The sequence below is a fragment of the Pristiophorus japonicus genome, chromosome 5 (assembly GCF_044704955.1).
Source record: "Pristiophorus japonicus isolate sPriJap1 chromosome 5, sPriJap1.hap1, whole genome shotgun sequence".
NCBI classification, from domain to species: domain Eukaryota; kingdom Metazoa; phylum Chordata; class Chondrichthyes; family Pristiophoridae; genus Pristiophorus; species Pristiophorus japonicus.
The window spans coordinates 203659519-203685471 of NC_091981.1; the positions used below are offsets into that span (position 1 = coordinate 203659519).

The following is a 25953-nucleotide window of genomic DNA, read 5'->3' on the forward strand; positions in this document are numbered from 1 at the left end:
GGGAAGGAGATAGGGGGGGGAAGGAGAGAGGGGGAGGGGGGAAGGAGAGAGGGGGAGGGGGGAAGGAGAGGGGGGGTGGAGGAGAGAAGGCGGCTGAATGGCCGGGCCCAATACCTCAGGCTTGATTTACAGGTAGGTGGCGTCGGGTCTCGGCGGGGGGTCGCGGAGGTCCGGGGTGGAGGGGGGGGGGGGGTGAGAAGAGTCGTGGAGATCCGGGGGGGGGGGCGCAGGTCGGGTCGCCGGCGGGGGGGGGGGGGGGGAGAGCGGGGATCGGGTCGGGTCGGGTGGGAGGAGCCTTATGCACGCAGCCCCAGTGAGGCCATTCAGCCAGGGCTATGGGCTGCAACCTTCGGCCCCTCCCACACAGTTTTGGGCACCTGGAGCTACTGCACATGCGCGCCGCGCCCACAGTAGCGCGCATGTGCACAGGTCCCGGCGCTGTTTTCAGCGCAGGGACCTGGCTCCACCCCCTACAGCTCATGCTGCACCGCGCCCAGCTCCAGAGGACCTCCGTGGAGCCGGAGAATCGGTAAGTTTTTTTTAGGCGCACTTTCTGGCGCGAAAAACGTGCGTCCAGGTCGGGGCTGCGCCGTTCTAGGCACGGCCCGAAACTTGGGCCCATAGAAACATAGAAAATAGGTGCAGAAGTAGGCCATTCGGCCCTTCGAGCCCACACCGCCATTCAATAAGATCATGGCTGATCATTCCTTCAGTACCCCTTTCCTGCTTTTTCTCCATACCCCTTGATCCTCTTGGCTATAAGGGCCATATCTAACTCCCTCTTAAATATATCCAATGAACTGGCATCAACAACTCTCTGCGGCAGGGAATTCCACAGGTTAACAACTCTCTGAGTTAAGAAGTTTCTCCTCATCTCAGTCCTAAATGGCCTACCCCTTATCCTAAGACTATGTCCTCTGGTTCTGGACTTCCCCAACATCGGGAACATTCTTCCCGCATCGAACTGTCTAGTCCCGTCAGAATCTTATACGTTTCTGAGATCCCCTCTCATCCTTCTAAACTCCATGTTTCAAGGCCCAGATGATCCAGTCTCTCCTCATATGACAGTCCAGCCATCCCTGGAATCAGTCTGGTGAACCTTCGCTGCACTCCCTCAATAGCAAGAACGTCTTTCCTCAGATTAGGAGTCCAAAACGGAACACAATATTCCAGGTGAGGCCTCACCAAGGCCCTGTACAACTGCAGTAAGACCTCCTTGCTCCTATACGCAAATCCCCTGGCTATGAAGGCCAACATGCCATTTGCCTTCTTTACCGCCTGCTGTACCTGCATGCCCACTTTCAGTGACTGATGAACCATGACACCCAGGTCTGGTTGCACCTCCCCTTTTCCTAATCTGCCGCCATTCAGATAATATTCTGCCTTCATGTTTTTGCCCCCAAAATGGATAACCTCACATTTATCCACATTATCCTGCATCTGCCATGCATTTGCCCACTCACCTAACCTATCCAAGTCACCCTGCAGCCTCTTAGCGTCCCCCTCACAGTTCACACCGCCACCCAGTTTAGTGTCATCTGCAAACTTGGAGATATTACACTCAATTCATTCATTTAAATCATTAATGTATATTGTAAAGAGCTGGGGTCCCAGCACTGAGCCCTGCGGCACTCCACTAGTCACTGCCTGCCATTCTGAAAAGGACCCGTTTATCCCGACTCTCTGCTTCCTGTCTGCCAACCAGTTCTCTATCCACGTCAGTACATTACCCCCAATACCATGCGCTTTGACTTTGCACACCAATCTCTTATGTGGGACCTTGTCAAAAGCCTTTTGAAAGTCCAAATACACCACATCCACTGGTTCTCCCTTGTCCACTCTGCTCGTTACATCCTCAAAAAATTCCAGAAGATTCGTCAAGCATGATTTCCCTTTCATAAATCTATGCTGACTTGGTTCAATCCTGTCACTGCTTTCCAAATGCGCTGCTATTTCATCCTTAATGATTGATTCCAACATTTTCCCATTACTGATGTGAGGCTAACCGGTCTCTAATTACCAGTTTTCTCTCTCCCTCCTTTTTTTAAAAGTGGTGTTACATTAGCTACCCTCCAGTCCATCGGAACTGATCTAGAGTCGATAGATTGTTGGAAAATGATCACCAATGCATCCACTATTTCTAGGGCCACTTCCTTAAGTACTCTGGGATGCAGACTATCAAGCCCCGGGGATTTATTGGCCTTCAATCCCATCAATGTCCCGAACACAATTTCTCGCCTAATAAGCTTATCCTTCAGTTCCTCCTTCTCACTAGACCCACTGTCCCCTAGTACAATCAGAAGGTTATTTGTGTCTTCCTTCGTGAAGACAGAACCGAAGTATTGGTTCAATTGGTCTGCCATTTCTTTGTTCCCCATTATAAATTCACCTGAATCTGACAGCAAGGGACCTACGTTTGTCTTTACTAATCTTTTTCTCTTCACATATTTATAGAAGCTTTTGTAGTCAGTTTTGTACCATTCTACCTTTGATATGGAGGCCCAATAAGTAGCAGACTACAACTCCCAGCATGCACCAATGATATGGAGTACAATTCAGAATGCTGCTGCCACCTATTGCTCAAAGTGCAAAGGGAGTAAGAAATAGGAGCAGTAGTCCATTTGGCCCTTCATGTCTGCTCTGTCATTTGATAAGATCATGGCTGATCTTCTACCTCAACTCTACTTTCCTGCACTATCCTCATATCCCTTGATTCCCTTAGTATCTAAATATCTATCAATCTCTGTCTTAAATATACTAAACGACTGAGCATCCATAGCCCTCTGAGGTCGAGAATTCCAACGATTCAGAACCTTTTGAGCGAAGAAATTTCTCATCTCAGTCTTAAATGGCCGACCGCTTATTCTGAGACTGTGACCCCTGGTTCTAGATTCCCCAACCAGGGGAAACATCCTCCCAGCGTCTGCCCTATCAAGCCCTTTAAGAATTTTGTGTGTTTTAATGAGATCACCTCTTATTCTTTTAAACCCTAGGGAAAATAGGCCTAGTCTACACAATCTCTCCTCATAGCACAATCCCCTCATCCCAGGAATCAGTCCGGTGAACCTCTGTGGCAAGTATATCCTTCCTTAGATAAGGAGACCAAAACTACATAGTATTCCAGGTATGGTCTCACCAAGGCCCTAAATAATTGCAGTAAAACTTCTTTACTCTTCCAATCCCTATGTAATAAAGGCTAACATACCATTTGGTTTCCTAATTGCTTGCTGTACCTCCATGTTAACTTTCTGTGATTCGTACACAGGGACATCTCCAGGTCCTTCTGAATACCATCATTTCCCAGTCTCTCACCATTCAAAAAATATTCTGCTTTTCTACTTTTCCTACCAAAGGGGATAACTTCATACTTCTCCACTGTATATTCCAGGTTCTTGCTCACTCACTTAACCTGTCTATATCCCTTTGCAGCTTCCTCACTGCTTACTTGTAGAAGATGCCTGTGCGTGAATTATTTTAACGTGGGATGGCCGTTGCACACCAGCTACCACACAGGCTTGACAGAACAAGGTCTTGGTCCAGTGGCAAAGGGGTCCAAGACAACTGGAGACCAGGCTCCGCTGTATTGGCCTAGTACATACAAACACACATACTCCTACTGACCTCCTTTCTCCTTCCCGCAGGGCCTCTCTTCCTGGGTTTCATAGGAAGCAATGGCAGCCTCACGAACTCGCTGTTGGCCCGTGCTGCGCCACTCTTTCTGCCACGCATTTACATTCCAATCTGTTTGTCCCTCTATCAATTTCCACGTGGCTCAGGTAACAATACAGAGATTATTACCGGCCAGGTTGCGCGTTTTAACCCTAGTTCCTCAAACTCTCTTAGCAGAATCTCATTCCTAGTTTTACCTCGGTCATTGGTTCCTATGTGGACCACGACAACTGGATCCTCCCCTTCCCATTCCAAGTTCTTCTTCAGGTGCGAGGAGATGTCCTTAACACTGGCATCGGACAGGCAACACAACCATCAGAGCTCCCCGTCGCAGCTGCAGAGAGCAGTACCTATTCCCCCTGACCATACTGTCCCCTGCCACTACCACATTCCTTTTCACTTCTCCCACTTGAATGGCCTCCTGTACCACGGTGCCGTGATCAGTTTGCTCAACCACTCTGCAGACTTTGCCTTCAACCACACAGGCAGCAAGAACCTCATACCTGTTGGATAAGGGCAAAGGCTGACACTATACCTGGGATCCCCTTACTGGCCTGACTCGCAGTCACACCTTGCTGTCCCTGACCACTAACCAGACCTGCACCATTACCTAACCCAAGAGACGTGACTGCCTCCTGGATCAAAGAAGATGGCAAGCTTTGAATGGCCTGTCTAGCTGCGGTTTATTTTTAATGAACCTGCTCAATTTTCAGATTAGACAAATAAAAAGAATTATCCCACATATAATATTCTGAATCGAAATCAAATTCAAGAAAAAAGTTTTCTCTCAGAATAGATACCATCAAATTCTCCATGTTGCTGTCACTACTGACAGCAAAGTTTTATTGTAAAGTGGGCGAACAGGCAGTGATTAAATTACTAACATGGGTACTACTTGGAGGTCCTTTAGATATTTGAGGTCCTTTGTATTGAGTAAAAGTATAAAGTAGGTTGTCACAACTCAGTTTGTAACTTCTGAATTAGTTTTTTTAAACTGCGCTGAGTGTGTTATCTGAATTACTTACCTGTAAGAAAAATTCTACTTCCCTTGAAGTCCAATGGTTTTAACGTTAGAATTCTGTACCTGCTTTCCAGTCCCCTTCCCCACCCCAGGCTGTATCACACTCCTCACCTTAAGCCTTCGTGGGGCCATGCAAAAAACACAACTATGCATCAGACTATAAACTACTAGTGAACAATGCCATGGGATGCTCAGGCATTAAATAAACAAAAGGACAAATCAGCTATTTTAACTGCTGTTACTGAATTTCTCATACCATACGTATATAATTTCCAAAACAATCACAGCTTCTTATTTACTGGGCTGTTCTGCTGAAAATGAGATCAAATGCACAATCGAGTAGAGTAAACATTGATAGTAGGTAAGTAAGTTTGATACTAGCATAGTTTAGCCAGTTTTAAAGTAAACATGTGTTTTTATTTAGACTTCTGCAGTATCAATTGTGCATGTCTACAAAATCTTACTACCTAACTGGACCTGTCCAATTCTCTCCTAGGCCTTAGTGTCTAACCTTTTCTATGTATTAACAAGGAAAATGTCAAATCATATTGACATGTCAGCAAGGAACAAAGCAAAGCGAAAGGGAGGGAGAATGTGGACTATGCGATTTATACATTTAAAATAAATCATAATATCTCAGAAAAGGGGACTGCTATATTAGTTAATGTTGACACCAGCCTTATTTTTCCGATAAGAGAGTTTCAGATACCAATAATTACAGATTTGTCAGTCTTCTCTAGTGTCAGCTTGGACCAGTTGATAATGCTCTCATTTCTGGGTCAGGGGGTTGTGGGTTCAAGCTTCAGCCCAAGACCCAAGCATATAAATGAGGGAGTGCTCAACTGTTGGAGGTGCCATCCTTTGGATGAAATGTTAAACCGAGACATCGGGCAAGGATTTTAACCCCTAAGAACGGGTGAGTTGGGAGCAGGTGGGGGTGGGATTTAATAAATTATGATTTTTAGGCTTCCTTCTGGACCTGGTGGCCACACATTACCAGTGGCTATGAAAGTGATCACCACCCTCAACTGTTTTGCCGCTGAAGAGACAGGCCGAGATGTTCTTCATGAGTTGCAGTTTGTGGAGGTTGAAATTGGGGAATATAGCTAGGAGAACATTTGAGAAATTGAGCCTTAAGGCGCTACCAACGACATATCGAGGATCTCCCAGTCAGCTGCACATTTCAGGTCACTGATTGTCGGCCCTGGCAAACAACCAATGATGTAAATGTCCCCTCTAATGACAATAGTCAGAATGAGCGGACACTCTGATTCGCCTCTCTGGCTGGCTTCCCACAGGTACACAGTGCCATCGATGCCACACACTTGGGAATCTAAGCACCACCACAGCAACCAGGAGCTTTTATAAACCGCAAGGGATATTCGTCCATCAATGCGCAGCTGGTGTGCATCAGGGGCAGGTCTGGGTCATAACAGGAGTGGCGAGCGGCAGCCATGAGCAGCGTGGTGGCCCCGGCCTGCGAGGGAACATCAGCAGCAGGTCGGGGCCATAAAAGGAGCGGCGAGCAGCGGCTATGTACAGCGTGGCGGCATGCCACTGCAAGGTACAACGCGAGTCAGCTCAGGAGGGCAATGACCTGGAGGAGGGCGACTGGATTGGACGTCACCAAAAACCAGGTCGCTGATTGGAACGTGGGCAGGTACAGCAGGAGCGGCGAGGTCGGAGCAAAGGAGCGGCGAGAGATTGCAGAGCGATGTGATCGGGGCCCAGGAGAGGCGAGGGCCCAGGGACAGCACGGGCCAGCCCACACTGCGATGTGTGTGCGCACTCGGTCCATGCAGCAGAGCTGGTCTCCAGTCGTCTAGGATAACTCTTGTCACTGGACCAAGACCTAGCTCTGTCAAGCCCGTGTCGTGGCTGGTGTGCAATGGCCACCACATGTGAAAAAAATCCATGCACAGGCATCTTCCACCCTTCAAGATGTAGTTCGGGACCTGGAATATCAGGTCCTTCATTGAAACACCTGTGAAATCCCTTTTTGGTGTGGAAGTAAGTCATCCTCGATACGAGGGACCGCCTAAGAACAAGACGATCTAATGTCATAACTTTGTCACACTTGTGTCAGCTTTTTCCATTTTAAATTCCTATGTCCACATTTATAATGGAAACTGCTCAGGTAAAGCTGTCACGCTGTAATTATACTCTTCTGCCAGTTTTGTACCCCCAGCTGCTTAGTCTGGCCTGCAGAGAAATTTCAAAGCTCCAACCACTTTTCTGCTTCCCGAACTGTCACTTTTTCTAGTTGACTATTATTTAACTATAAATAATATAGTATATGTAAAGTATTATATAAAAAATAAGGACAGATTACATGATTTTAACTTGGGGACCAAATTACTTCTGCTTGCCCTGGTCCATTATACCCCATCCTCCAAATCTGTTTCACCTGAAGACTAGACTTGTCACACATGAGGAGTTAAGACCGTCATGGGACATCGACTAGTATCTTAATCAGATGGGAACACACAGCTGGAGATCACTCAAATAGGGAGATGTGAGGGACTTGAAAGAAAGGATAAGAATTTCAAAATCAATTTTTACAGTACAGGAGCTGTTGGTTTTTGGCAAGAACAGGGTCGATGGGCATCCAAGGCTTGGTGAGCTGAAGAGACAGGCCGAGATGTTCTTCATGAGTTGCAGTTTGTGGAGGTTGAAATTGGGGAATATAGCTAGGAGAACATTTGAGAAATTGAGCCTTAAGGTGATCAAGTATGCATGTCAACCATCAGTGTTTCACACAGATATTTAGTAGCTCCTGGTCATGATCCCATCAGCATTTGCAGACCAAAATCAGTGAGGGGGGTTAACAGCCTACATTGCCCTTGCATCAAAAATGTGTACACACATGCAGTTTTCGTACGTGAGCAAATTAGTGATGTATTGAGCATGCATGTAAATTACAAATTCGGATGGATGCAGGAAGCTGGAGGGAAACGCTCAGGTCCCGTGCTGGCTCAGTGAGCCATTTGGCGTCAGAAAGGCAAGAGGATCAGGATTGACCTGACTTTTCGTTTAAATTAGTGATCCCAGTGAGCAGGACTATAGAGTGTCAGTTCGACCATTATTCTATTAGCATAAATTGCTGTTACTGTGGGATACAGCACTTCTTTGTATATATTATCAGCAGCATTTGGCTGGGTTATCCTCACTGATGCTGAGAAAAACAAACAAAAGTCAATTGTGACTTCAACAACCACTTTATGTTAATATTTAACATATATGTAATCCCTAAAGAATGAATTCTTTTGGCTTCAAATGTGTTAATCATTGATGCATTTTCCAGCATTTGAGGGAATTAAAATAAAATGCCAACAAACATTTCTTTGGGCAGAAGGCATTCACACAGCGAGTAGCCCACTTCTGCAGCTGTAACCCAGGCTCCGTGCTGGGAGCTTGTAATTTATGGAGCTTCAGCATGTTCAGTTTGCACTGTTGAACAGTTCTATGAAAAGTAACTCTCTCTCCTACTGGTACAGCAACCTCCAGCCAGCCATTTCCCTAATGAAACCGTCTCCCTCTACACTACTCGTGCTCTAATTTAGTAATGCACAAGTCTGATATCTAGCTGCTTGAAGAGCTGCAATCCTAGAGCATGGCTTACAGCAACAAATTAATTTACAACTTTCGATGGAGGTCAGCACAATAATTATCCCGTGAGTGACCAAGAGCGGCAGTTTAAACAGGTTCTGCAAATGATACTGCAAGCCTACCAAGTCTTCAACATTTGACATTTGTGCGAGATCAAGGTCCATCTTATGCTGCAGAGTGACATTGAAATAAAGCTATATGGGCTGCTCAACATAATGGAAACACTTGTTTCAGCAAATGCCCACAAGGATCCCTCCAGCTGAATATGCACACAAGCAGGAAAAAAGTGGTGCTCACATTCAGGCTAGACTGGCAGGATGGAAGGTATCTATATCATCAATATATCTATATGGAGAATAAGGTCACCAGACTGAGTGAACTGAACTTTTAACCTTCTGCATTGCTGATCGATTTTTTGCTTCTGCTTTCAACATAGGAGCAAGAATTGGCCCTGGATATCATATAGAGAGCAGAGAAAATCTCACCTTGTTTGTGAAAATAGGAAACCGAATAGTCAGAGAGAGTGAAATTCCATGGGGATTCTCCTGCTCATCCACCATACCTTCGCTGGATGAGCCATAGAAACCCCAGAACAATGCCATAAATTGCAGAGCATTGAGAGAACCCCCACAGAATTTCTCCCCCAAAGACTCAGTCTGGGTGGAGGGAATGCATGGAGAAACCCCCCAGGGGTCAGTATTTGGAACTGTGCTGCATCTTAACCACAGAAATGACCTGGATGCCGACACCATTAAATCTCTTCAATGGATTTAGGTGTCGATGAACACAGATCACTAAAAACTAGTACAAAAAGTCATCAAAAATGCTAATAGAATGTTGGGCTTTATCCCAGGGGAGTTGGAATACAAAAATGAGGAAGTGATGCTTTAGTTGTATCGAGCCTTGGTCAGAGAACTGCAAAGTAACCTCAGCAAAGAAAAATTGGCCCTGGAAGTGGTAGAGTGCAGATTCACCAGAATTATACCAGGGCTTAACGGGTTAAATTATGAAGACATGTTGCATAAACTTGCCTTGACTTGGGATTCGATGGGGTAGATACAGAGAAACTACTTCCTCTGGTGGGAAATCCAGAACAAGACAGCTTAATCTTAAAATTACAGCTAGCCCATTTAGGAGTGCAATCAGACAGCATTTTTTCCACACAAAGTGTAGGGGAAATCTGGAACTCTCTCCCCCAAAAGGCTGTGGATGCTGGGTCAATTGAAATTCTCAAGTCTGAGAGCGATAGATTTTTGTTAGGTATGGGTATCAAAGGATATGAAACAACGGTGGGTAAATGGAGTAGAGGTGCAGATTAGCCATGATCTAATTGAATGGCATAGCAGACTTGGAGTGAATGGCCTACTTCTGTTCCTATGTTTTTCATAGCCTTTTCTGCTTCAGTAGAAGTAGTCCCAGTGTCTCGTCTCTCTTAATATCTATAGTTTCCAATCCTTGCCAACATGCTAGTGAGTCTGTGCTCTACATTCTCTATAGCTTTAATGTCCTCTTTAGAATGGGGCATCCAGCATTGTACATGCTACTCTAAATGTCTCCTAATCAACGTTTTGTACAAACTTGTTACTTGGATGGCAACATACCATTCTAAAAGGATCATATTTACGGAGTGACCTAATTAAGGTATGTAAATGGCATAGACAAAGTAATATTCTGGCTGGACCTTAAGATGAGTCAGGCTTTAGAACAAACTAAATTGAATACAGATTTTAGAAAAATAAATCTCAGAATACTCCACCCGGTAAGCTATTGAATCAAATATGTTTGGGGAGTTTGAGATGCAGTTGGAAACTAGGCTGGACACATTGAAATACTAGGGGAATAAACTCAAGAGTCCAATATCCTTTTCTCATCCTTGCCTTTGCTCCTATGTTCTGATAGTCCCACCATTATTACAGAAAATATCTTACCTGCCCTATCATTTTTAGCATTCGTGCTCCTCCATGTATCTTACATATGCTTGGATTCTCCATAGTCATCATAGACAGTCCCTCGAAGCAAGGATGACTTGCTTCCACACCAAAAAGGGATGAGTTCACAGGTGTTTCAATGAAGGACCTAATATTGCAGATCCCACACTACATCTTGAAGGGTGGAAGATGCCTGTGCGTGGATTTTTTTAACGTGTGCTGGCTGTTGCACACCAGCCACCACACGGGCTTGACAGAGCTAGGTCTTGGTCCAGTGGCAAAGATTATCCAAAGCGACTGGAGACCAGCTCTGCTGCACGGACCTAGTGCGCAGTGTGGGCTGCCCCATACTGCCCCTGGGCCTTCACCTCTTCTGAGCCCCAAGCTCATGCCTCTCCTGGGCCCCAGCTATAAACTCTTGCCACTCCTTCGCCCCTCCTGCTGTGCCTGCCCACACTTTAATCAGCGATCTGGTTTTGTAGCCGTCGCTCTCCTGCAGCAGCAAGCGCTGCTCCCTGAAGTGGTATGCCACCACACACTGCTCCCTCTAAAGGCCCCGGCCTGCTGATGATCTTGCAGACCAGGACCGCACTGATTTCCAGGAACACGCTGTGATCCTATTGTCAGCAGGATCATTTTTTTCACTTTTAAGATATTTATGTAATACTACTTAACATGTTCAGTCTGATGGTAGCAGCTTTCTTTGTGCAACTGAATAGAAAGCACTTTGTAAGGTAATTACAGCTGAGCCTTATTTCTCCACAATTCTCCATGGTAATGACGGCGAGACTATCAGCATTCGCCGTCATTACCCCTCTGAAATTGACGGCAGCTTCTGGAGTCGGCACATGCGCAGATAAATGCGGAAATCCAGAAGTTATGATCAGTCATTCCCAGCTCCACCACAGGCAACGCTGTGGAACTCCCCTGAGCCGGCAAACAATTCAAATCACGATGAACTGACGGAAACTTCCCCTTTACGCTGGAATATCGCTGGTAAAACACCCCCAAAAAAGTTAAGTCTTGTTGAAAGAGGTGTAACTGGGTTTTTAAAGGCATACTGGCTGCTGAACACCCATTCTGGCTCTGAAAAACTCACTTTATATTTGTGGCATGTCAAATTCTTTCCTTTATGATAAGAATTCCATGGTTTTTAAATATAATTTTTTTTCTGTTTGCTTATGATGGTTCAGCTTCTACCTTAATCCCATCTGTATGTCTCAATCTTTATTTTGCTCTCTGTAAAATGATTAATTAAGTGAAGGAAAATCAGTGCCTTTTATATCCTGGTTTTCAGTCTGAAAATTCTTCAAAATTCTTCGGCAGCTTGATGGCATCACTGTTGCTGGATGCTGGCGATGCCCCTAACTTGGCACCACAATCGAATTAATGTCGGGGGAGGTGTAATTCATGCCACAGAGATCGCTAGAGCTTTGTGATGGTCAGCTTTCCTCAAGGTTAGTGGCGAGCGCAGTCACTTCACCCCTGACCGCAAATTCCAGTCCATAATGTTCTCTCCTCTGCTGGCATTAGCCCAGATGACTATGGGCTGAAGAGACACGGCATTTTTGCCACAAATCACATTGTACTTCATTAATATGCACAAGAATAAAATGCCACACCACACGTAGCAGAATGATTGAAGTTCGATGAGAGTGACAGCTGATACCTCAGGTTTTGTAGAAATTGACAAATGGGCTTTCCGCAAAGGCTCAGCTGTTAAAAAAGCCGAGCTATCGAGACCATGATGAGTTCAGGTTTGATTACTGGGTCTATGCCGAGTTTGGCTGATTTTGGCTGGGGAATGGTGATCAGGCTGCTATAATGGGTCCCAGGACAAGTCCAAATTTCAGGAGGAAGGAAGGGGAGAGAAACTGGCATCAGGGAGAATTTTTTTAAATCACAAGTTTATAACATGAGAAAACAACAGGGAAAACAGAACCACAGCACATGGCAGGAACCTTTATTCAGGAACGAGAGGGTCACGTGGGTACTATCCTTATTGACATCAAAAATATCTAAATAGGAACCATTTCTTCCTAACTTTCCTGTTGATATCTTGGGCTACTCTTGTACGCACAGGAGGCTCAAATGAAAAAAAGTGTGTATTTGGTAGCTCTCCCACAATTCTCTGCCTTATTCAAAAGTGCGAGCAAGCCCAACTTACCGAACATTTTATGGAAGAGGTCAATACCATTCCTTGCTGATTTGCTGCAATCTATTTTTGGAGGGACGTCCTTTTTTAAGCTTTACCCGATGTTACAATGACGGAGCTATTAAATTGCATGCATGGTCATTTTCTAACACAGAATTGCAGCAGACCAGAATTAAACAATTAGCCAGAATGGGGCAGGAAGTGCGAGGATACTGCCACATTCCAGCACGTGGTGTACCTTTAATGTTACATTAGCTGTGAGGCCAAAACTAATATAGCAAAGAATAATCCATCTCAAGACTGCCACTGTACTGAACTTCCTTAACATTTTAAAACATAACAGACATTTCCTTCCTAGCATCCGGAAGTCATATTGAACAATACAATCACAATAGATATCAGGATGTTTTTTTTTAAATAACAAACATTTAACATATCTGTTTTGTAAAATGCTGCCCAAACAAGGACCCAAATAAGCCAAAAGTCTGATTTCCCTCATTTGTTAAATGAAAATTATAGATCCCAAACATTTTCATTTAAAAACGCTACTATTTTGATCTCCATACCTTTTCCAATAATAACGAGGGGCCTCTTGGCATTTTTAATGATCGAGGCTGCTTCTGTCACTGCTTGAGGTACCGCCATGGCCACTGGAGCACGGAGACAACACGGAACAGTTCTAAACCGAGAAAGACAATTAGATGGATTCTCCTCGCTCTTATCTTCTAGCTTCTACACCGATATTGTAAAATAAGCACTCACTATGGTTTTGTCATCGTAAAATAAATCAACTTCACTTGTAAGATTTGTATCACGAACAAAAAAGGCACTCTTATGTGCATTTGATTTATTAAGAAAAATAAGTTAGGAGAAAACAAAATAATTTTATTTGTGTTCAGTGTGGCTTTCCAAAGCCGTAAATGAATATGTAGAAACTATTCTTGGAGAGAAATGCCAAAACTCCAAAACATGTTCCCACACCTCCTTCAGCTTAATGAACCCGGCAGTTCATTGTTTTGACTTTAACTACTGCAGAGTGGTAAGACACGAGTAAAGGATGATCAGTACTGCACTGGAAAACTGCAGCAAGTCAGGTCAATCTAAAGGATGAAGCCAGTGTCTGTAATTTCCCAGTACAATATAGTCAAAGGCCATTATTTGATTGGTCTCTCCTACTTTTCAAACCTCTGCCTTATTTTTCTGATTATCTGGAGCTTTGAAAAATTGCTGCTTGTGAAGTTGCCAGTTAAGTGACATCTCACCATGTGCTGAAGTGGCTCATAAGGGCATCCTTGATCATAGTACAAGATAAAAATTGTCTACTGTATCCCGAATATCAATCTCCTGTTTATAGTTTTCCTCTTCAGCCCTAGACAAAGATCTAAGACAGGTAACCTACTTCCTCCTTTTCACTGCTCTAACCAGGCGAACAACACAAATCATCAGAGAGCAGCATGGTCCTACAACTGTGTTGCCTTAGCTTCATCCCCAAGCAAAAGATTCTCTTGCAATAAGTATTACACCAAACCAGTTAGTGAAATGGCAGAGTCTCTTGCCAGAGGCATGCTAATGTTAAAAAGGGGGGAAAGGTTTGATAAAACACCTATGCTGGGCACACAACCTCCTGGAATTACAGCGATGTTAATTTTTGTTAAAAAGACTATTCCATTATGAAATATTTTTCCATATAATTGCAGCGCTGCCTGCTCTAGGCTGCAAGTAGGCTTACCAAATACAGGGACATCTGAATCGATTGAGGGACTGGGCTAACAAGTGACAAATGCAGTTTAATGTGGACAAGTGGGACAAGTCTGAGGAAATATAATATAGCACAAATTATAGTGCACTACAAGACAAGAGCAATCTGCGAGTACTCGTAAATACCTAAAACCACCAGTACAGAATATGACAGCATGCCAAAGTCTTACAGAATGTACGGCTGAAAGAATAGAATATATATCCCAGGGCTATTAATAGAAGCAGCTATTGGATGGCCATAGATACTACTTTTAATTAATGTTCCCCGTAATTTTTTTTGAGTGCAACCCATTCACAGGTTGGCGCATGTGCAAACGTTAACATAGGAAAAGCCAATGCTAAGCTGTGCGGGACCGGCAGAGAGTTGCGCAGCTTATAGGGAACATTGCTTCTAACTGCATTTAGAAAATAAAATGAGTTTGAATAACGCCCGTTTCACTCCCAACTGGAATACTGTATTCAGTTTGGGTCATTCTGACTTTGGAAGGAGGGTAACTAAACTGCAAGGAAGCTGGGACTGTTTACACTGGCACAAAGGCAGCTCAAGGAGAGCTTTCAAAGGTTGCAGGCTTCTAAGGAGATAAAGTGAACCGAAATATATGTTACTTGACATAACCACAACTGTGTAACCAAGTGCTCAGACTCAAGCTCAGAAATGGGAGGGTGGACAGATAGTTTAGATTCAACTACTTAACACAACGGTCAGTGGAACTGACTGAACTGGTGACAAATTGTTTATTTTGGAGAGAGGAGTGATTGAGTGGAGTAAAAGGAAAAGGTGTTATTTTTATAAAGAAAACACTAATTTTCCAGATGGAACACAATGTTCATTTCCCATGTTCCCGTATTCAAAGAAGCAGCAATGAAATTGAGTCATTAATTCTAAAACTAGTGACCAATGTCCGACTAAATCTTGGCACATAGACCTACCTCAGTGAAGCAGTCTGGATTTTTGAGGTCACCATATCCCCAGGGATATCAACATAACAAGCTCCTGGACGGCCATAGATACTACTTCTAACTGCCTTTAAAAAAAAATAGTGATTTGAGATTTCTACTAGCTAAAAGCCAATAGTAAAGAATGAAAAAGAGCCTATTTATATAGCGTCTTTCACGACCTCAAGACATCCCAAAGCGCTTTACAGCCAATTAAGTACTGTTGTAATGTAGGAAACGCGGCAGCCAATTTGCACATAACAAGCTCCCACAAACAGCAAGGTGATAAATGACCAGGTATTCTGCTTTTTTAACTGATGTTGATCGAGGGATAAATGTTGGCCAGGACATGGGGGATAACTCCCCTGCTCTTCTTCGAAGTACTGCACTGGAGCAATAATAGATATTAGTATAAAATTTCCCCACATATGGTTACAATTCCAGTTTATATATACACACCTGAACTCCTCTTACTGTAGTTGAAAGTACATATGTACTTTTAAATATTTGGAAAACTTGAGAAAAAATTAGACTGATGATCAATAAAAAGATAAAGCAGTTTGTTTCTGAAAAAGGTACACAAATTTCTATGTTGCTCCAAGACACTGCAGAACAAAGTGCTCACTGGCGAGCAACAATCTCAGGAGTTCCTCCACTTGTGCCCAGCTGTGGCTCAGTGGGTAGCATGCTCGCCTCTGAGTCAGAAGGTTGTGGGTTCAAGTTCCACTCAAAGACTTGTGCACATAAAATCTAGGCTGACTCTCCACTGCAGTGCTGAGGGAGCACTGCACTGTCAGAGATGCCATCTTTCGGGTGAGATGTTAAACCGAGGTGCAGGCTCGAAGGGCCGAATAGCCTACTCCTGCACCTATTTTCTGTTTTTTTCTATGTTCTGTCTGCTCTCTCGGGTGGATGTAAAAGATCTCATGGCACTATTTCGAAGAAGAACATGGGAGTTATCCCCGGTGTCCTGGCCAATATTTATCCCCAATCGCCAAGATTTATCCCCCAATCAACATAACGAAAACAACTTATGTATTATCACATTGCTGTTTGTGGGAGGTTGCTGAGCTGCCGTGTTTCCCACATTACAACAGTGACAACACTTCAAAAGTACATCATTGGCTGTAAAGCACTTTGCGACATCCAGTGGTCGTGAAAGGCGCTGTATAAATGTACGTTTTTCTTTCTTGCAAACACTGGAAAAGGAACTGTTCACATCTTAGTCTCTGTAAAATTACTTCAGTGTAAGCTAGAAGTGTAACTAGTTGCACTTCCTGTGACAAACGACACTAATAATATTAGATAAATGTAGTAGGATAACATTTTCTGCCAAAATATTCTCTCTTTAGGGCCAATTTACTTCAAATGGGTTGATAAGTTCTGCTCCCAGTTATGAAAGTAATGAGTTGCAATCATATTATCTGAAGATGAGTCACTCTCAGCTTTCTTCATAGCAGCATTCAATATATATCTATTTTAACAACGTTTTTTTAAGACAAACTTATCAACGATACTGGATATCTTACCAACCATCCCCATTGCATTCCAAATTACCTTTTCTATAACGGCAGGTATAGATTCCAAACTGCTTGGTCTAGTTGAGAACTTGCTGTAAAGCCTACATGCCTCAACCTACCAAAAAATATTGTTAATGAAGCCAGTTAATTGAGTTGGACTGGGAAAGGTAGAACACAACTCGACAGTAATCAGGTTTCACAGTTTGAATAAATGTATAATACATTTCATAGGTACATGTTAGTTGGAGGTCTCTCACTTTTTTCCATATTAGGAAACTACTAGTACAGAAACTTTGACTTTCAAAATCTGAACGTCTACATCACTGTTTATATCATAGTAGTATGCAGTTTGGAAAAATAATCTAGAATGTCTACCGTTTGATGACTGATTGGGAAGGAAAGGGGGGCAGGATGTGCAGCATACCGAAAGTACTCATTCTATTGCACTAGTGCTGCCAGGTTTCCAAAACAGTGTCCCGCCTGGGTGGCACACACACTGACGCACGCATGGGTGAAGAGGAAAAATAAACGTTTTATAAATACATACTTTAAATTGTACTTTAAATTGACTAATTTGTCTGATAAATTTAGAAAAGACATAAAAACAGTTAATACCAACAGACTAGTCTCCTTTTTCAAAGATCAATACCACCTACATGCCTTCTCACCATATTCCTAAACCATTCTCTTTCAACAAACTCATCTAACTGTTGTTTGAACCTATTTAAGTGTGTTTCTCTTACTCTTTATTTGATAATACATAAGAAACTGTATTAATAATTGACTGCTGCGTTCATGCACTAATAAAAACACAGGAAAAACAATGTGGTAAATAACCACCAGATCATCAACTCTGCAGCTTCATATCTATTATATATTAATACAGAGGCTGCACTCCAGGACATAGTCGACGTATTTACTGAGGCGTACGAAAGCATGGGCCTTACGCTGAACATCCGTAAGACAAAGGTCCTCCACCAGCCTGTCCTCACCGCACAGCACTGTGCCCCAGTCATCAAGATCCACGGCGCGCCCTGGACAATGTGGACCACTTCCCATATCTCGGGAGGCTCCTATCAACAAGAGCAGGCATCGACGACGAGATCCAACACCGCCTCCAGTGTGCCAGTGCAGCCTTCGGCCGCCTGAGGAAAAGAGTGTTTGAAGACCAGGCCCTCAAAACTACCACCAAGCTCATGGTCTACAGGGCTGTAGTAATACCTGCTCCTCTTGTATGGCTCAGAGACATGGACCATGTACAGTAGACACCAAGTTGCTGGAGAAATATCACCAACGATGTCTCCGCAAGATCCTACAAATCCCCTGGGAGGACAGGCGCACCAATATCAGCGTCCTCATACAGGCTAACATCCCCAGCACTGATCACACTTGATCAGCTCCACTGGGCAGGCCACATAGTTTGCATGCCAGACAGGAGACTCCCAAAGCAAATGCTCTACTCGGAGCTCCCTCACGGCAAACGAGCCAAAGATGGGCAGCGGAAACATTACAAGGATACCCTCAAAGCCACCCTGGTAAAGTGCGACATCCCCACTGACACCTGGGAGTCCCTGGCCCAAGACCGCCCTAAGTGGAGGAATTGCATCTGAGAGGGTGTTGAGCACCTCTAGTCTCAATGCCGAGAGCATGCAAAAATCAAGCGCAGACAGCGGAAAGTGCGTGCGGCAAACCAGTCCCGTCCACCCCTTCCCTCAACGACTATCTGCCCCACCTGTGACAGAGTCTGTGGCTCTTATATTGGACTGTTCAGCCACCAAAGAACTCACTTCAGGAGTGGAAGGAAGTCTTCCTCGATTCCGAGGGACTGCCTATGATGATGATATTAAAAGTGGTAAGTAGATCGCAACATTCCATTTCAAAATGCATTGTAAAGCCCTCTGCAAACTTAGATCGCAACATTCCATTTCAAAATGCATTGTAAAGCCCTCTGCAAACTGGCTCTTGTAGAGTTTTTAAAACTTTAAACTACCTGCAATACCTGATACGCCTGTAGATGGCACTCACAATGATAAACGCTAGTTCAGAAAGAACCCACGCTGTGGTAGTGGTTTTAAATTGTCAGACAACCTGTAATTCCTCTATGATGCCACAAGGTGACACCAAAGGACACATACATTTGCTGATTTCCACTCTTGCAATTTCTCACGAGCTGTGTGGGAGATCACCTCCTCCCTTTCCCACACTGGTTTTGAGACATTGTCAGCCAGTTGTTGCGCTGACCCACTCAACCACTGGGATTCATTATTAAGGAAATGGTAACAGAGTACTTTAGAAAATCATAATATGATTAAGCAGTCATCATGGTTTTATTAAAGGGAAATCGTGTTTGACAAATTTATTGGAATTTTTTGAGGATGTAACTAGCAGAGTAGATAAAGGGGAACCAGTGGATGTAGTATATTTGGATTTCCAATAGGCATTTGATAAGATGCCACATATATAGTTGCTACACAAGATAAGAGCTCATGAGATTGGGGGTAATATATGAGCATGGACAGAGGATTGGTTAATGGACAGAAAACAGAGAGTCGGGATAAACAGATCATTTTCAGGTTAGCTGGCTGTAACTAGTGGGGCACCGCAAGAATCAGTGCTTGGGCCTCAGGTATTTACAATTTATATTAATGACTTAGTCTCAGGATAAGGGGTTGGCTATTTAAGACTGAGATGGGAAGGAATTTGTTCATTCAAAGAGTTGCAAATCTTTGGAATTCTCTAACCCAAAGGGCTGTGAATGCTGAATTGCTGAGTATATTCAAGGTTTAGATGGAAGATTTTTGGACTCTAGGGGAATCAAAAGATATGGGGACTGGGCAGGAAAGTGGAGTTGAGGTCGAAGATCAGCCATGATCTTATTGAATGGCAGAGCTGGCTAGAGGGGCTGTATGGCTTACTCCTGCTAATTCTTATGCTATGTTCTTATAACCCTCTCCTCTCACAGCTACAGGGAGAAATGCAAAGAATGTTCATCAAGAGTTTGCACCTCCTCTTTCTGGAACTAGTAGTTTTTAGGTCCCATCAGTGACTTGATGCACTGTGCTGCTGAGGTAGACTCTGGCTATTCACAATGACATTGACAGAGTCCCCATAAGTGAGATATTGCCCCTCCCCCAGTGTGCAACCTCAAATGTGTCCTCAAAGCAGGTTAACTAGCCTATGAGGACAGAGGCTTTGCTACATCTGGTTATATGATGAAATAGTTCAGGTAGATGTGCTAAATGTGAGTGAGCACCTTGGCTGTAGTGACCGCCATATGATAAGGTTTAAAATCTAACTGGAAAGGGAAAAAAATCAGTAAGCAAACTAGAACATCAAATTGGATTAGGACAGATTTTAGAAAAGTAAGGAACGAGCTAGGTGAGGTGAGGTCGAAGGATAAATTAGCATACAGGAGTGTAGAGCAACAGTGGGAATATCTTTAAAAAAATATATTGCAAAAGTACAGAATACGATATAATTGAATTGTGGAGACATTTTGAAGTATTCATCGACTAGAGACTAAATTTAGAGCCTAATCTTGAACAATACTACAATAAAAATACTCTGCACATGCCATGCCATGCCAAGAGGAACATTTCTAATTGATCCTAGATTTACTTATTCTTGGTGATTTTACTCAGCCACGTTACACCAGGTGTTTTTTTTTTCTGGGGAGGGAGAAGAGGAGATGGTTTTAGGAATTGTATTTCAATACCTCTCTTTTCACATTCCAAATGCAAAGGAGGTTGTCCTTGATTGGGCAATTCCAACCCGTCACTTCTCCCGAGAAATATAGCCTAAACATATGCCTATAGATTGCTTATGTATTTCAGTCATGTGTCATGAGTTTAATATTTGCCATGCTCACATATACGCTCAGACTTCTGAGCATAAGCCATCCTCAAGCAACAACATGGATGTCATTTTTCAGGATAAAGCAATCTATGGGTCAATTTTGGAACATTTAAGAAGATTGTCAGTTTCTGTGATTTGTAATTAAAAGTAATATCTCCGGCTCATACTTTGCACCCCTACCAGTTTTCATTAAAAGGGATGAGATAGGCAAAAACAATAAGCAGCTAAGATAATCTGTTAAAAGCAAGATAAATTGAAAAAAAAGACAGGACCAAAATGTTGCCGATTAATAACTGTTTCAAGGAAAAAACTAATTACAATGTGCAATAGCCATACTCTGCAGCAGGACTGGCATATTTATACCATTACTGTCAGATGGTCGAATCATTTATTTTGCTTGCATTCGGATACATTTTCAGATAATGTGTGTATTTTTTTTAAGGAAGAAACAGTTGAGCCAAAAGGGAGGCGTGGATAGTGATGCTACAACTGAAACACAAAAGGTGTCATTTAACACCATCACTGCTGTCAGAACAAGGCTCAATAGTGGATCAATTTTAAGTTATAGAGGCTGTTCCATATTTTAAATCAACTGTAACTGGCATTCTACCTTAAAACTGAAAAATACTCTGAAATTCAGGGAGATGGCAAAAAAGGTTAGCTGGAAAAAGTCTTTCACTCATGCAATACAATGTGCCAAACAGGTGGTGTTAACAGCAAATTCAAGTACCCCCACATTTTGCAAATAAAGAGATTGTGGGTTTCACAAACCTGTGGAAACTCCTGAAATGCACCCATTGTTTCCTGATTTTGGTCAGAGGATCCTGCTAGGACAATTACAGGCCTAAAAGAAATAACGTTTTTATTTAATGGTAATTCACTCAAGCCTATTGCATCGTGCTCTTGGAAATGTTTTCATCTTCTGGAAGGTTGATGTTTAACAACCTTAAACACATAATGCTCACTATCAATACATCTAATCATCTCAACTGCAAAAGCAATTTCTTCAAATTAAAATGTATAATTATACAAAGCTTGATGTAGATTAAGCCCGATATAACAATTTTCCAGCTGGTGATTAGAATAAGTGCTCTTCGGTTGAATTATTGAGCCACATCTTGAGCTGCTCCAGGATTAAAGCCTCCATCCTACCTCATGAGAAGTATCATTTCTGTTCATCGCACAACAAAAACCTCTCGACATGCCCACAGCCTCTTTAGTGGCTTCCAAAATATGCAGCATTAATTAGAATGTTGTACCTCTTTTGCCTACAATATGATAATTGAACTGGAATGCAGCGTACTCTGTATAGAAAATGCAGGATTTATCAGGCAGGTCTGTCAGCAGCTGAAGCGTGAAAAAGTAAGTTGAGCTTTCAGATGTAAGCCCTTCATCAGAATTAGTTCCAATTAAAGGTAAACACCAAAAACTGTAACCTATTTTTTCTCTGTCAATTTGGTGCTTGAACTTACTTTAACTCAGGGAAAATAATCAATTTTTAAGTGGTGCAGTGGACTTGGGATTCACAGCAGATATAATTTAAATCTTTGCGATTTAAAATCCGTAACTGAGATTATTTTTAAAAATTATTCATGGTATACTGCTTTACTTGTTTTAAAATAAATATATAAGATGGACATGTATTTTCCCACCTCCCCAATTCAAGTTATTTTTAAAAACAAATCTATTGTAGCCAGTCATGCCTCCCCACATTAGCTGCAGTGACAGACACAATAGCAAACTTATGGAATGGCACAGTGCCACCTGCTGTCTGCAATAGGAGAACAGGGCAACTACATTCGACGTCACAGGAAGGCAGGGAAGTGATTGGTTGGTGAGTTTTTCTCTCTCTTTTCTTGCTTTAAATAAAGAGCCTTAAATTAGGGGCCGGGATTAAAAACTAAAAACTAAATCTAATTAATTAAATACATTATAGATGGCAGGGCAAGCAATGTGTCATTGCTGCAACATGTGGGAGCTGGTAGACACCATTGAGGTCCACGGCGACCACATCTGCAGCAAGTGTCTGCAGCTCAAGGAACTTCGGCTCCATGTTGATGAGCTGGAATCCAAGCTGCAGACACTACGACACATCAGGGAAGGAGAGAATTACCTGGACGCCACAATCCAGGAGCTAGTCACACCAATTCGATTAATTAATGCAAATTCGATACGTGGTCAGGAAGAGGAGGGTGTGACTACGAGTGAGGAAGGTATGGGGACTCGGGATGGAGTGATGGAGGAGCCTCAGCCCTTGCTTTTGTCCAACAGGTTTGAGGGTCTTACTCCCTGTGTGGACGAGAGCAGAGAGTGCAGGGAGGATGAGCAAACTGGTCATAGCACCGTGGTACGGGGGTGGGGGGGGGGGGGGGGGGGGTCAGTCAAGTGGGGGGAATAAAAAAAAACGTTGTAGTGGTAGGGGACAGTATTAGGGGGATAGATACTGTTCTCTGCAGCCAAGAGCGTGAGTCCCGAAGGCTGTTTTGCCTACCCTGGGCTGGAGAGGAACTTGGAGTGGGAGGGGGAAGATCATGTTGTCGTGGTCCAACGACACAGGTAGGACAAACAATGAGGTTCTGCAGAGGGATTATGAGCAGCTGGGGGCCAAATTAAAAAGCAGAACCACAAAGGTAATAATTTCTGGATTACTACTTGAGCCACAAGCAAATTTGCATAGGATAAATAAGATCAGAGAGTTAAACACGTGGCTCAAAGACCGGTGTGGGAGAAATGGGTTTTGGTTCGTGGGACACTGGCACCAGTACTGGGATAAGAGGGAGCCGTTTCATTTGGACGAGCTCCACATAAATCGTGCTGGGACTAGGGTCCTGGCGAATCGAATAACTCGGGCTGTAGAGAGGGCTTTAAACTAATTAGTGGGGGCAGGGTTCAGTTGAGCGAAAATTAAAGAAGTCAAAGAATAAGGAAATGAAAATCAGAGCATGACAGGAAGGGTCAGGATGTATAAACATAAAAGTGAATCAGAAAGTGGGGTCAAAGCAGGAAAAAATGGTAAAATATCAAATTTAAAAGCTCTTTATTTGAATGCACGCAGAATTCATGACAAAATAGATCAGTTGACGGCACAAATAGATACAAATGGGTATGATCTGATAGCCACTACAGGTGACCAAGACTGGGAACTAAATATTCAAGGGTATTTGAAAATTCAGAAGGACAGACAGAAAGGGAAAGGAGGTGAGGAGTGGGAGGCCAAAGGATTGGGAAATTTTTAAAAGCCAGCAAAGAACGACTAAAAAAAAATAATAAAGACAGGGAAGATAGATTATGAAAGTAAACTAGGCAGTGACTAGTGGCGTGCCACAGGGCTCAGTGCTGGGACCCCAGCTATTTACAATGTACATATAGATGAAGGAATTGAGTGTAATATTTCCAAGTTTGCAGATGACACTAAGCTGGGTGGCGGTGTGGAGGATGCTAAGAGGCTGCAGGGTGACTTGGACAGGTTAGGTGAGTGGACAAATTCATGACAGATGCAATATAATGTGGATAAATGTGAGGTTATCCACTTTGGTGGCAAAAACACGAAGACAGAATAATATCTGAATCGCAGCAGATTAGGAAAAGGGGAGGTGCAACGAGACCTGGGTTTCATGGGACATCAGTCATTGAAAATTGGCATACGGTACAGCAGGCAGTGAAGAAGGCAAATGTGGCATGTTGGCCTTCATAGCTAGGGGATTTGAGTATAGGAGCAGGGAGGTCTTATTGCAGTGGTACAGGGCCTTGCTGAGGCCTCACCTGGAATACTGTGTTCAGTTTTGGTCTCCTAATCTGAGGAAGGACATTCTTGCTATTGAGGGAGTGCAGCGAAGGTTCACCAGACTGATTCCCGGGATGGCAGGACTGACATATGAGGAGAGGCTGGATCGACTGGGCCTGTATTCACTGGAGTTTAGAAGAATGAGAGGGGATCTCATAGAAACATATAAAATACTGACGGGACTGGACAGGTTAGATGCAGGAAGAATGTTCCCGATGTTGGGGAAGTCCAGAACCAGGGAACACAGTCTAAGGATAAGGGGTAAGCCATTTAGGATCGAGATGAGGAGAAACTTCTTCACTCAAGAGAGTTGTTAACCTGTGGAATTCGCTACTGCAGAGAGTTGTTGATGCCAGTTCGTTGGATATATTCAAGAGGGAGTTAGATATGGCCCTTATGGCTATTGAGGATGAAGAAGTAGTGTCTCAAACGAGCGTACTATGCTTAAACAAAGGGGACTACAGTGGGATGAGGGCAGAGTTGGCTAAAGTAGATTGGGAACAAAGACTAAACGATGGCACAATTGAGGAACAGTGGAGGACTTTTAAGGAACTCTTTCATAGTGCTCAACAAAAATATATTCCAGTGAAAAAGAAGGGTGGTAAGAGAAGGGATAACCAGCCGTGGATAACCAAGGAAGTAAAGGAGAGTATCAAATTAAAAACCAATGCGTATAAGGTGGCCAAGGTTAGTGGGAAACTAGAAGATTGGGAAAATTTTAAACGACAGCAAAGAATGACTAAGAAAGCAATAAAGAAAGGAAAGATAGATTACGAAGGTAAACTTGCGCAAAACATAAAAACAGTGGAAGACACAAAAACCATGCCAAAAATTGCTGGTCACGGGAATGTGGGAAGGGAGGACCTTGAGATAATCACTATCACTAGGGGGGTAGTGCTGGACAGGCTAATGGATCTCAAGGTAGACAAGTCCCCTGGTCCTGATGAAATGCATCCCAGGGTATTAAAAGAGATGGCGGAAGTTATAGCAGATGCACTCGTTATAATCTACCAAAATTCTCTGGACTCTGGGGAGGTACCATCGGATTGGAAAGCAGCTAATGTAACGCCTCTGTTTAAAAAAGGGGGCAGACAAAAAGCAGGTAACTATAGGCCGGTTAGTTTAACATCTGTAGTGGGGAAAATGCTTGAAGCTATCATTAAGGAAGAAATAGCGGGACATCTAGATAGGAATAGTGCAATCAAGCAGACTCAACATGGATTCATGAAAGGGAAAATCATGTTTAACTAATTTACTGGAATTCTTTGAGGATATAACGAGCATGGTGTATAGAGGTGTACCGATGGATGTGATGTATTTAGATTTCCAAAAGGCATTCGATAAGGTGCCACACAAAAGGTTACTGCAGAAGATAAAGGTACGCGGAGTCAGAGGAAATGTATTAGCATGGATAGAGAATTGGCTGGCTAACAGAAAGCAGAGAGTCGGGATAAATGGGTCCTTTTCGGGTTGGAAATCGGTGGTTAGTGGGTGTGCCACAGGGATCGGTGCTGGGACCACAGCTGTTTACAATATACATAGATGACCTGGAAGAGGGGATAGAATGTAGTGTAACAAAATTTGCAGATGACACAAAGATTAGTGGGAAAGCGGGTTGTGTAGAGGACACAGTGAGGCTGCAAAGAGATTTAGATTGGTTAAGCGAATGGGCTAAGGTTTGGCAGATGGAATACAATGTCGGAAAATGTGAGGTCATC

At 43.3% G+C, this 25953-nt stretch overlaps 1 protein-coding gene across 2 annotated transcripts in view; it reads right to left on the reverse strand.

Moving 5' to 3' along the window:
• The window catches only part of hacl1 (2-hydroxyacyl-CoA lyase 1), a 139033-nt gene that overhangs the window by 102239 nt on the left and 10841 nt on the right, over positions 1-25953 (reverse strand). For both annotated transcript variants that reach the window (XM_070881236.1, XM_070881237.1), the window contains exons 5-8: positions 21223-21295; positions 16634-16711; positions 15071-15165; positions 12949-13061 (exon numbers count right to left, since the gene is read on the reverse strand). In XM_070881236.1, the coding sequence (XP_070737337.1) occupies positions 12949-13061; positions 15071-15165; positions 16634-16711; positions 21223-21295 (359 nt within the window). The remainder of the gene's footprint in view (positions 1-12948; positions 13062-15070; positions 15166-16633; positions 16712-21222; positions 21296-25953) is intronic.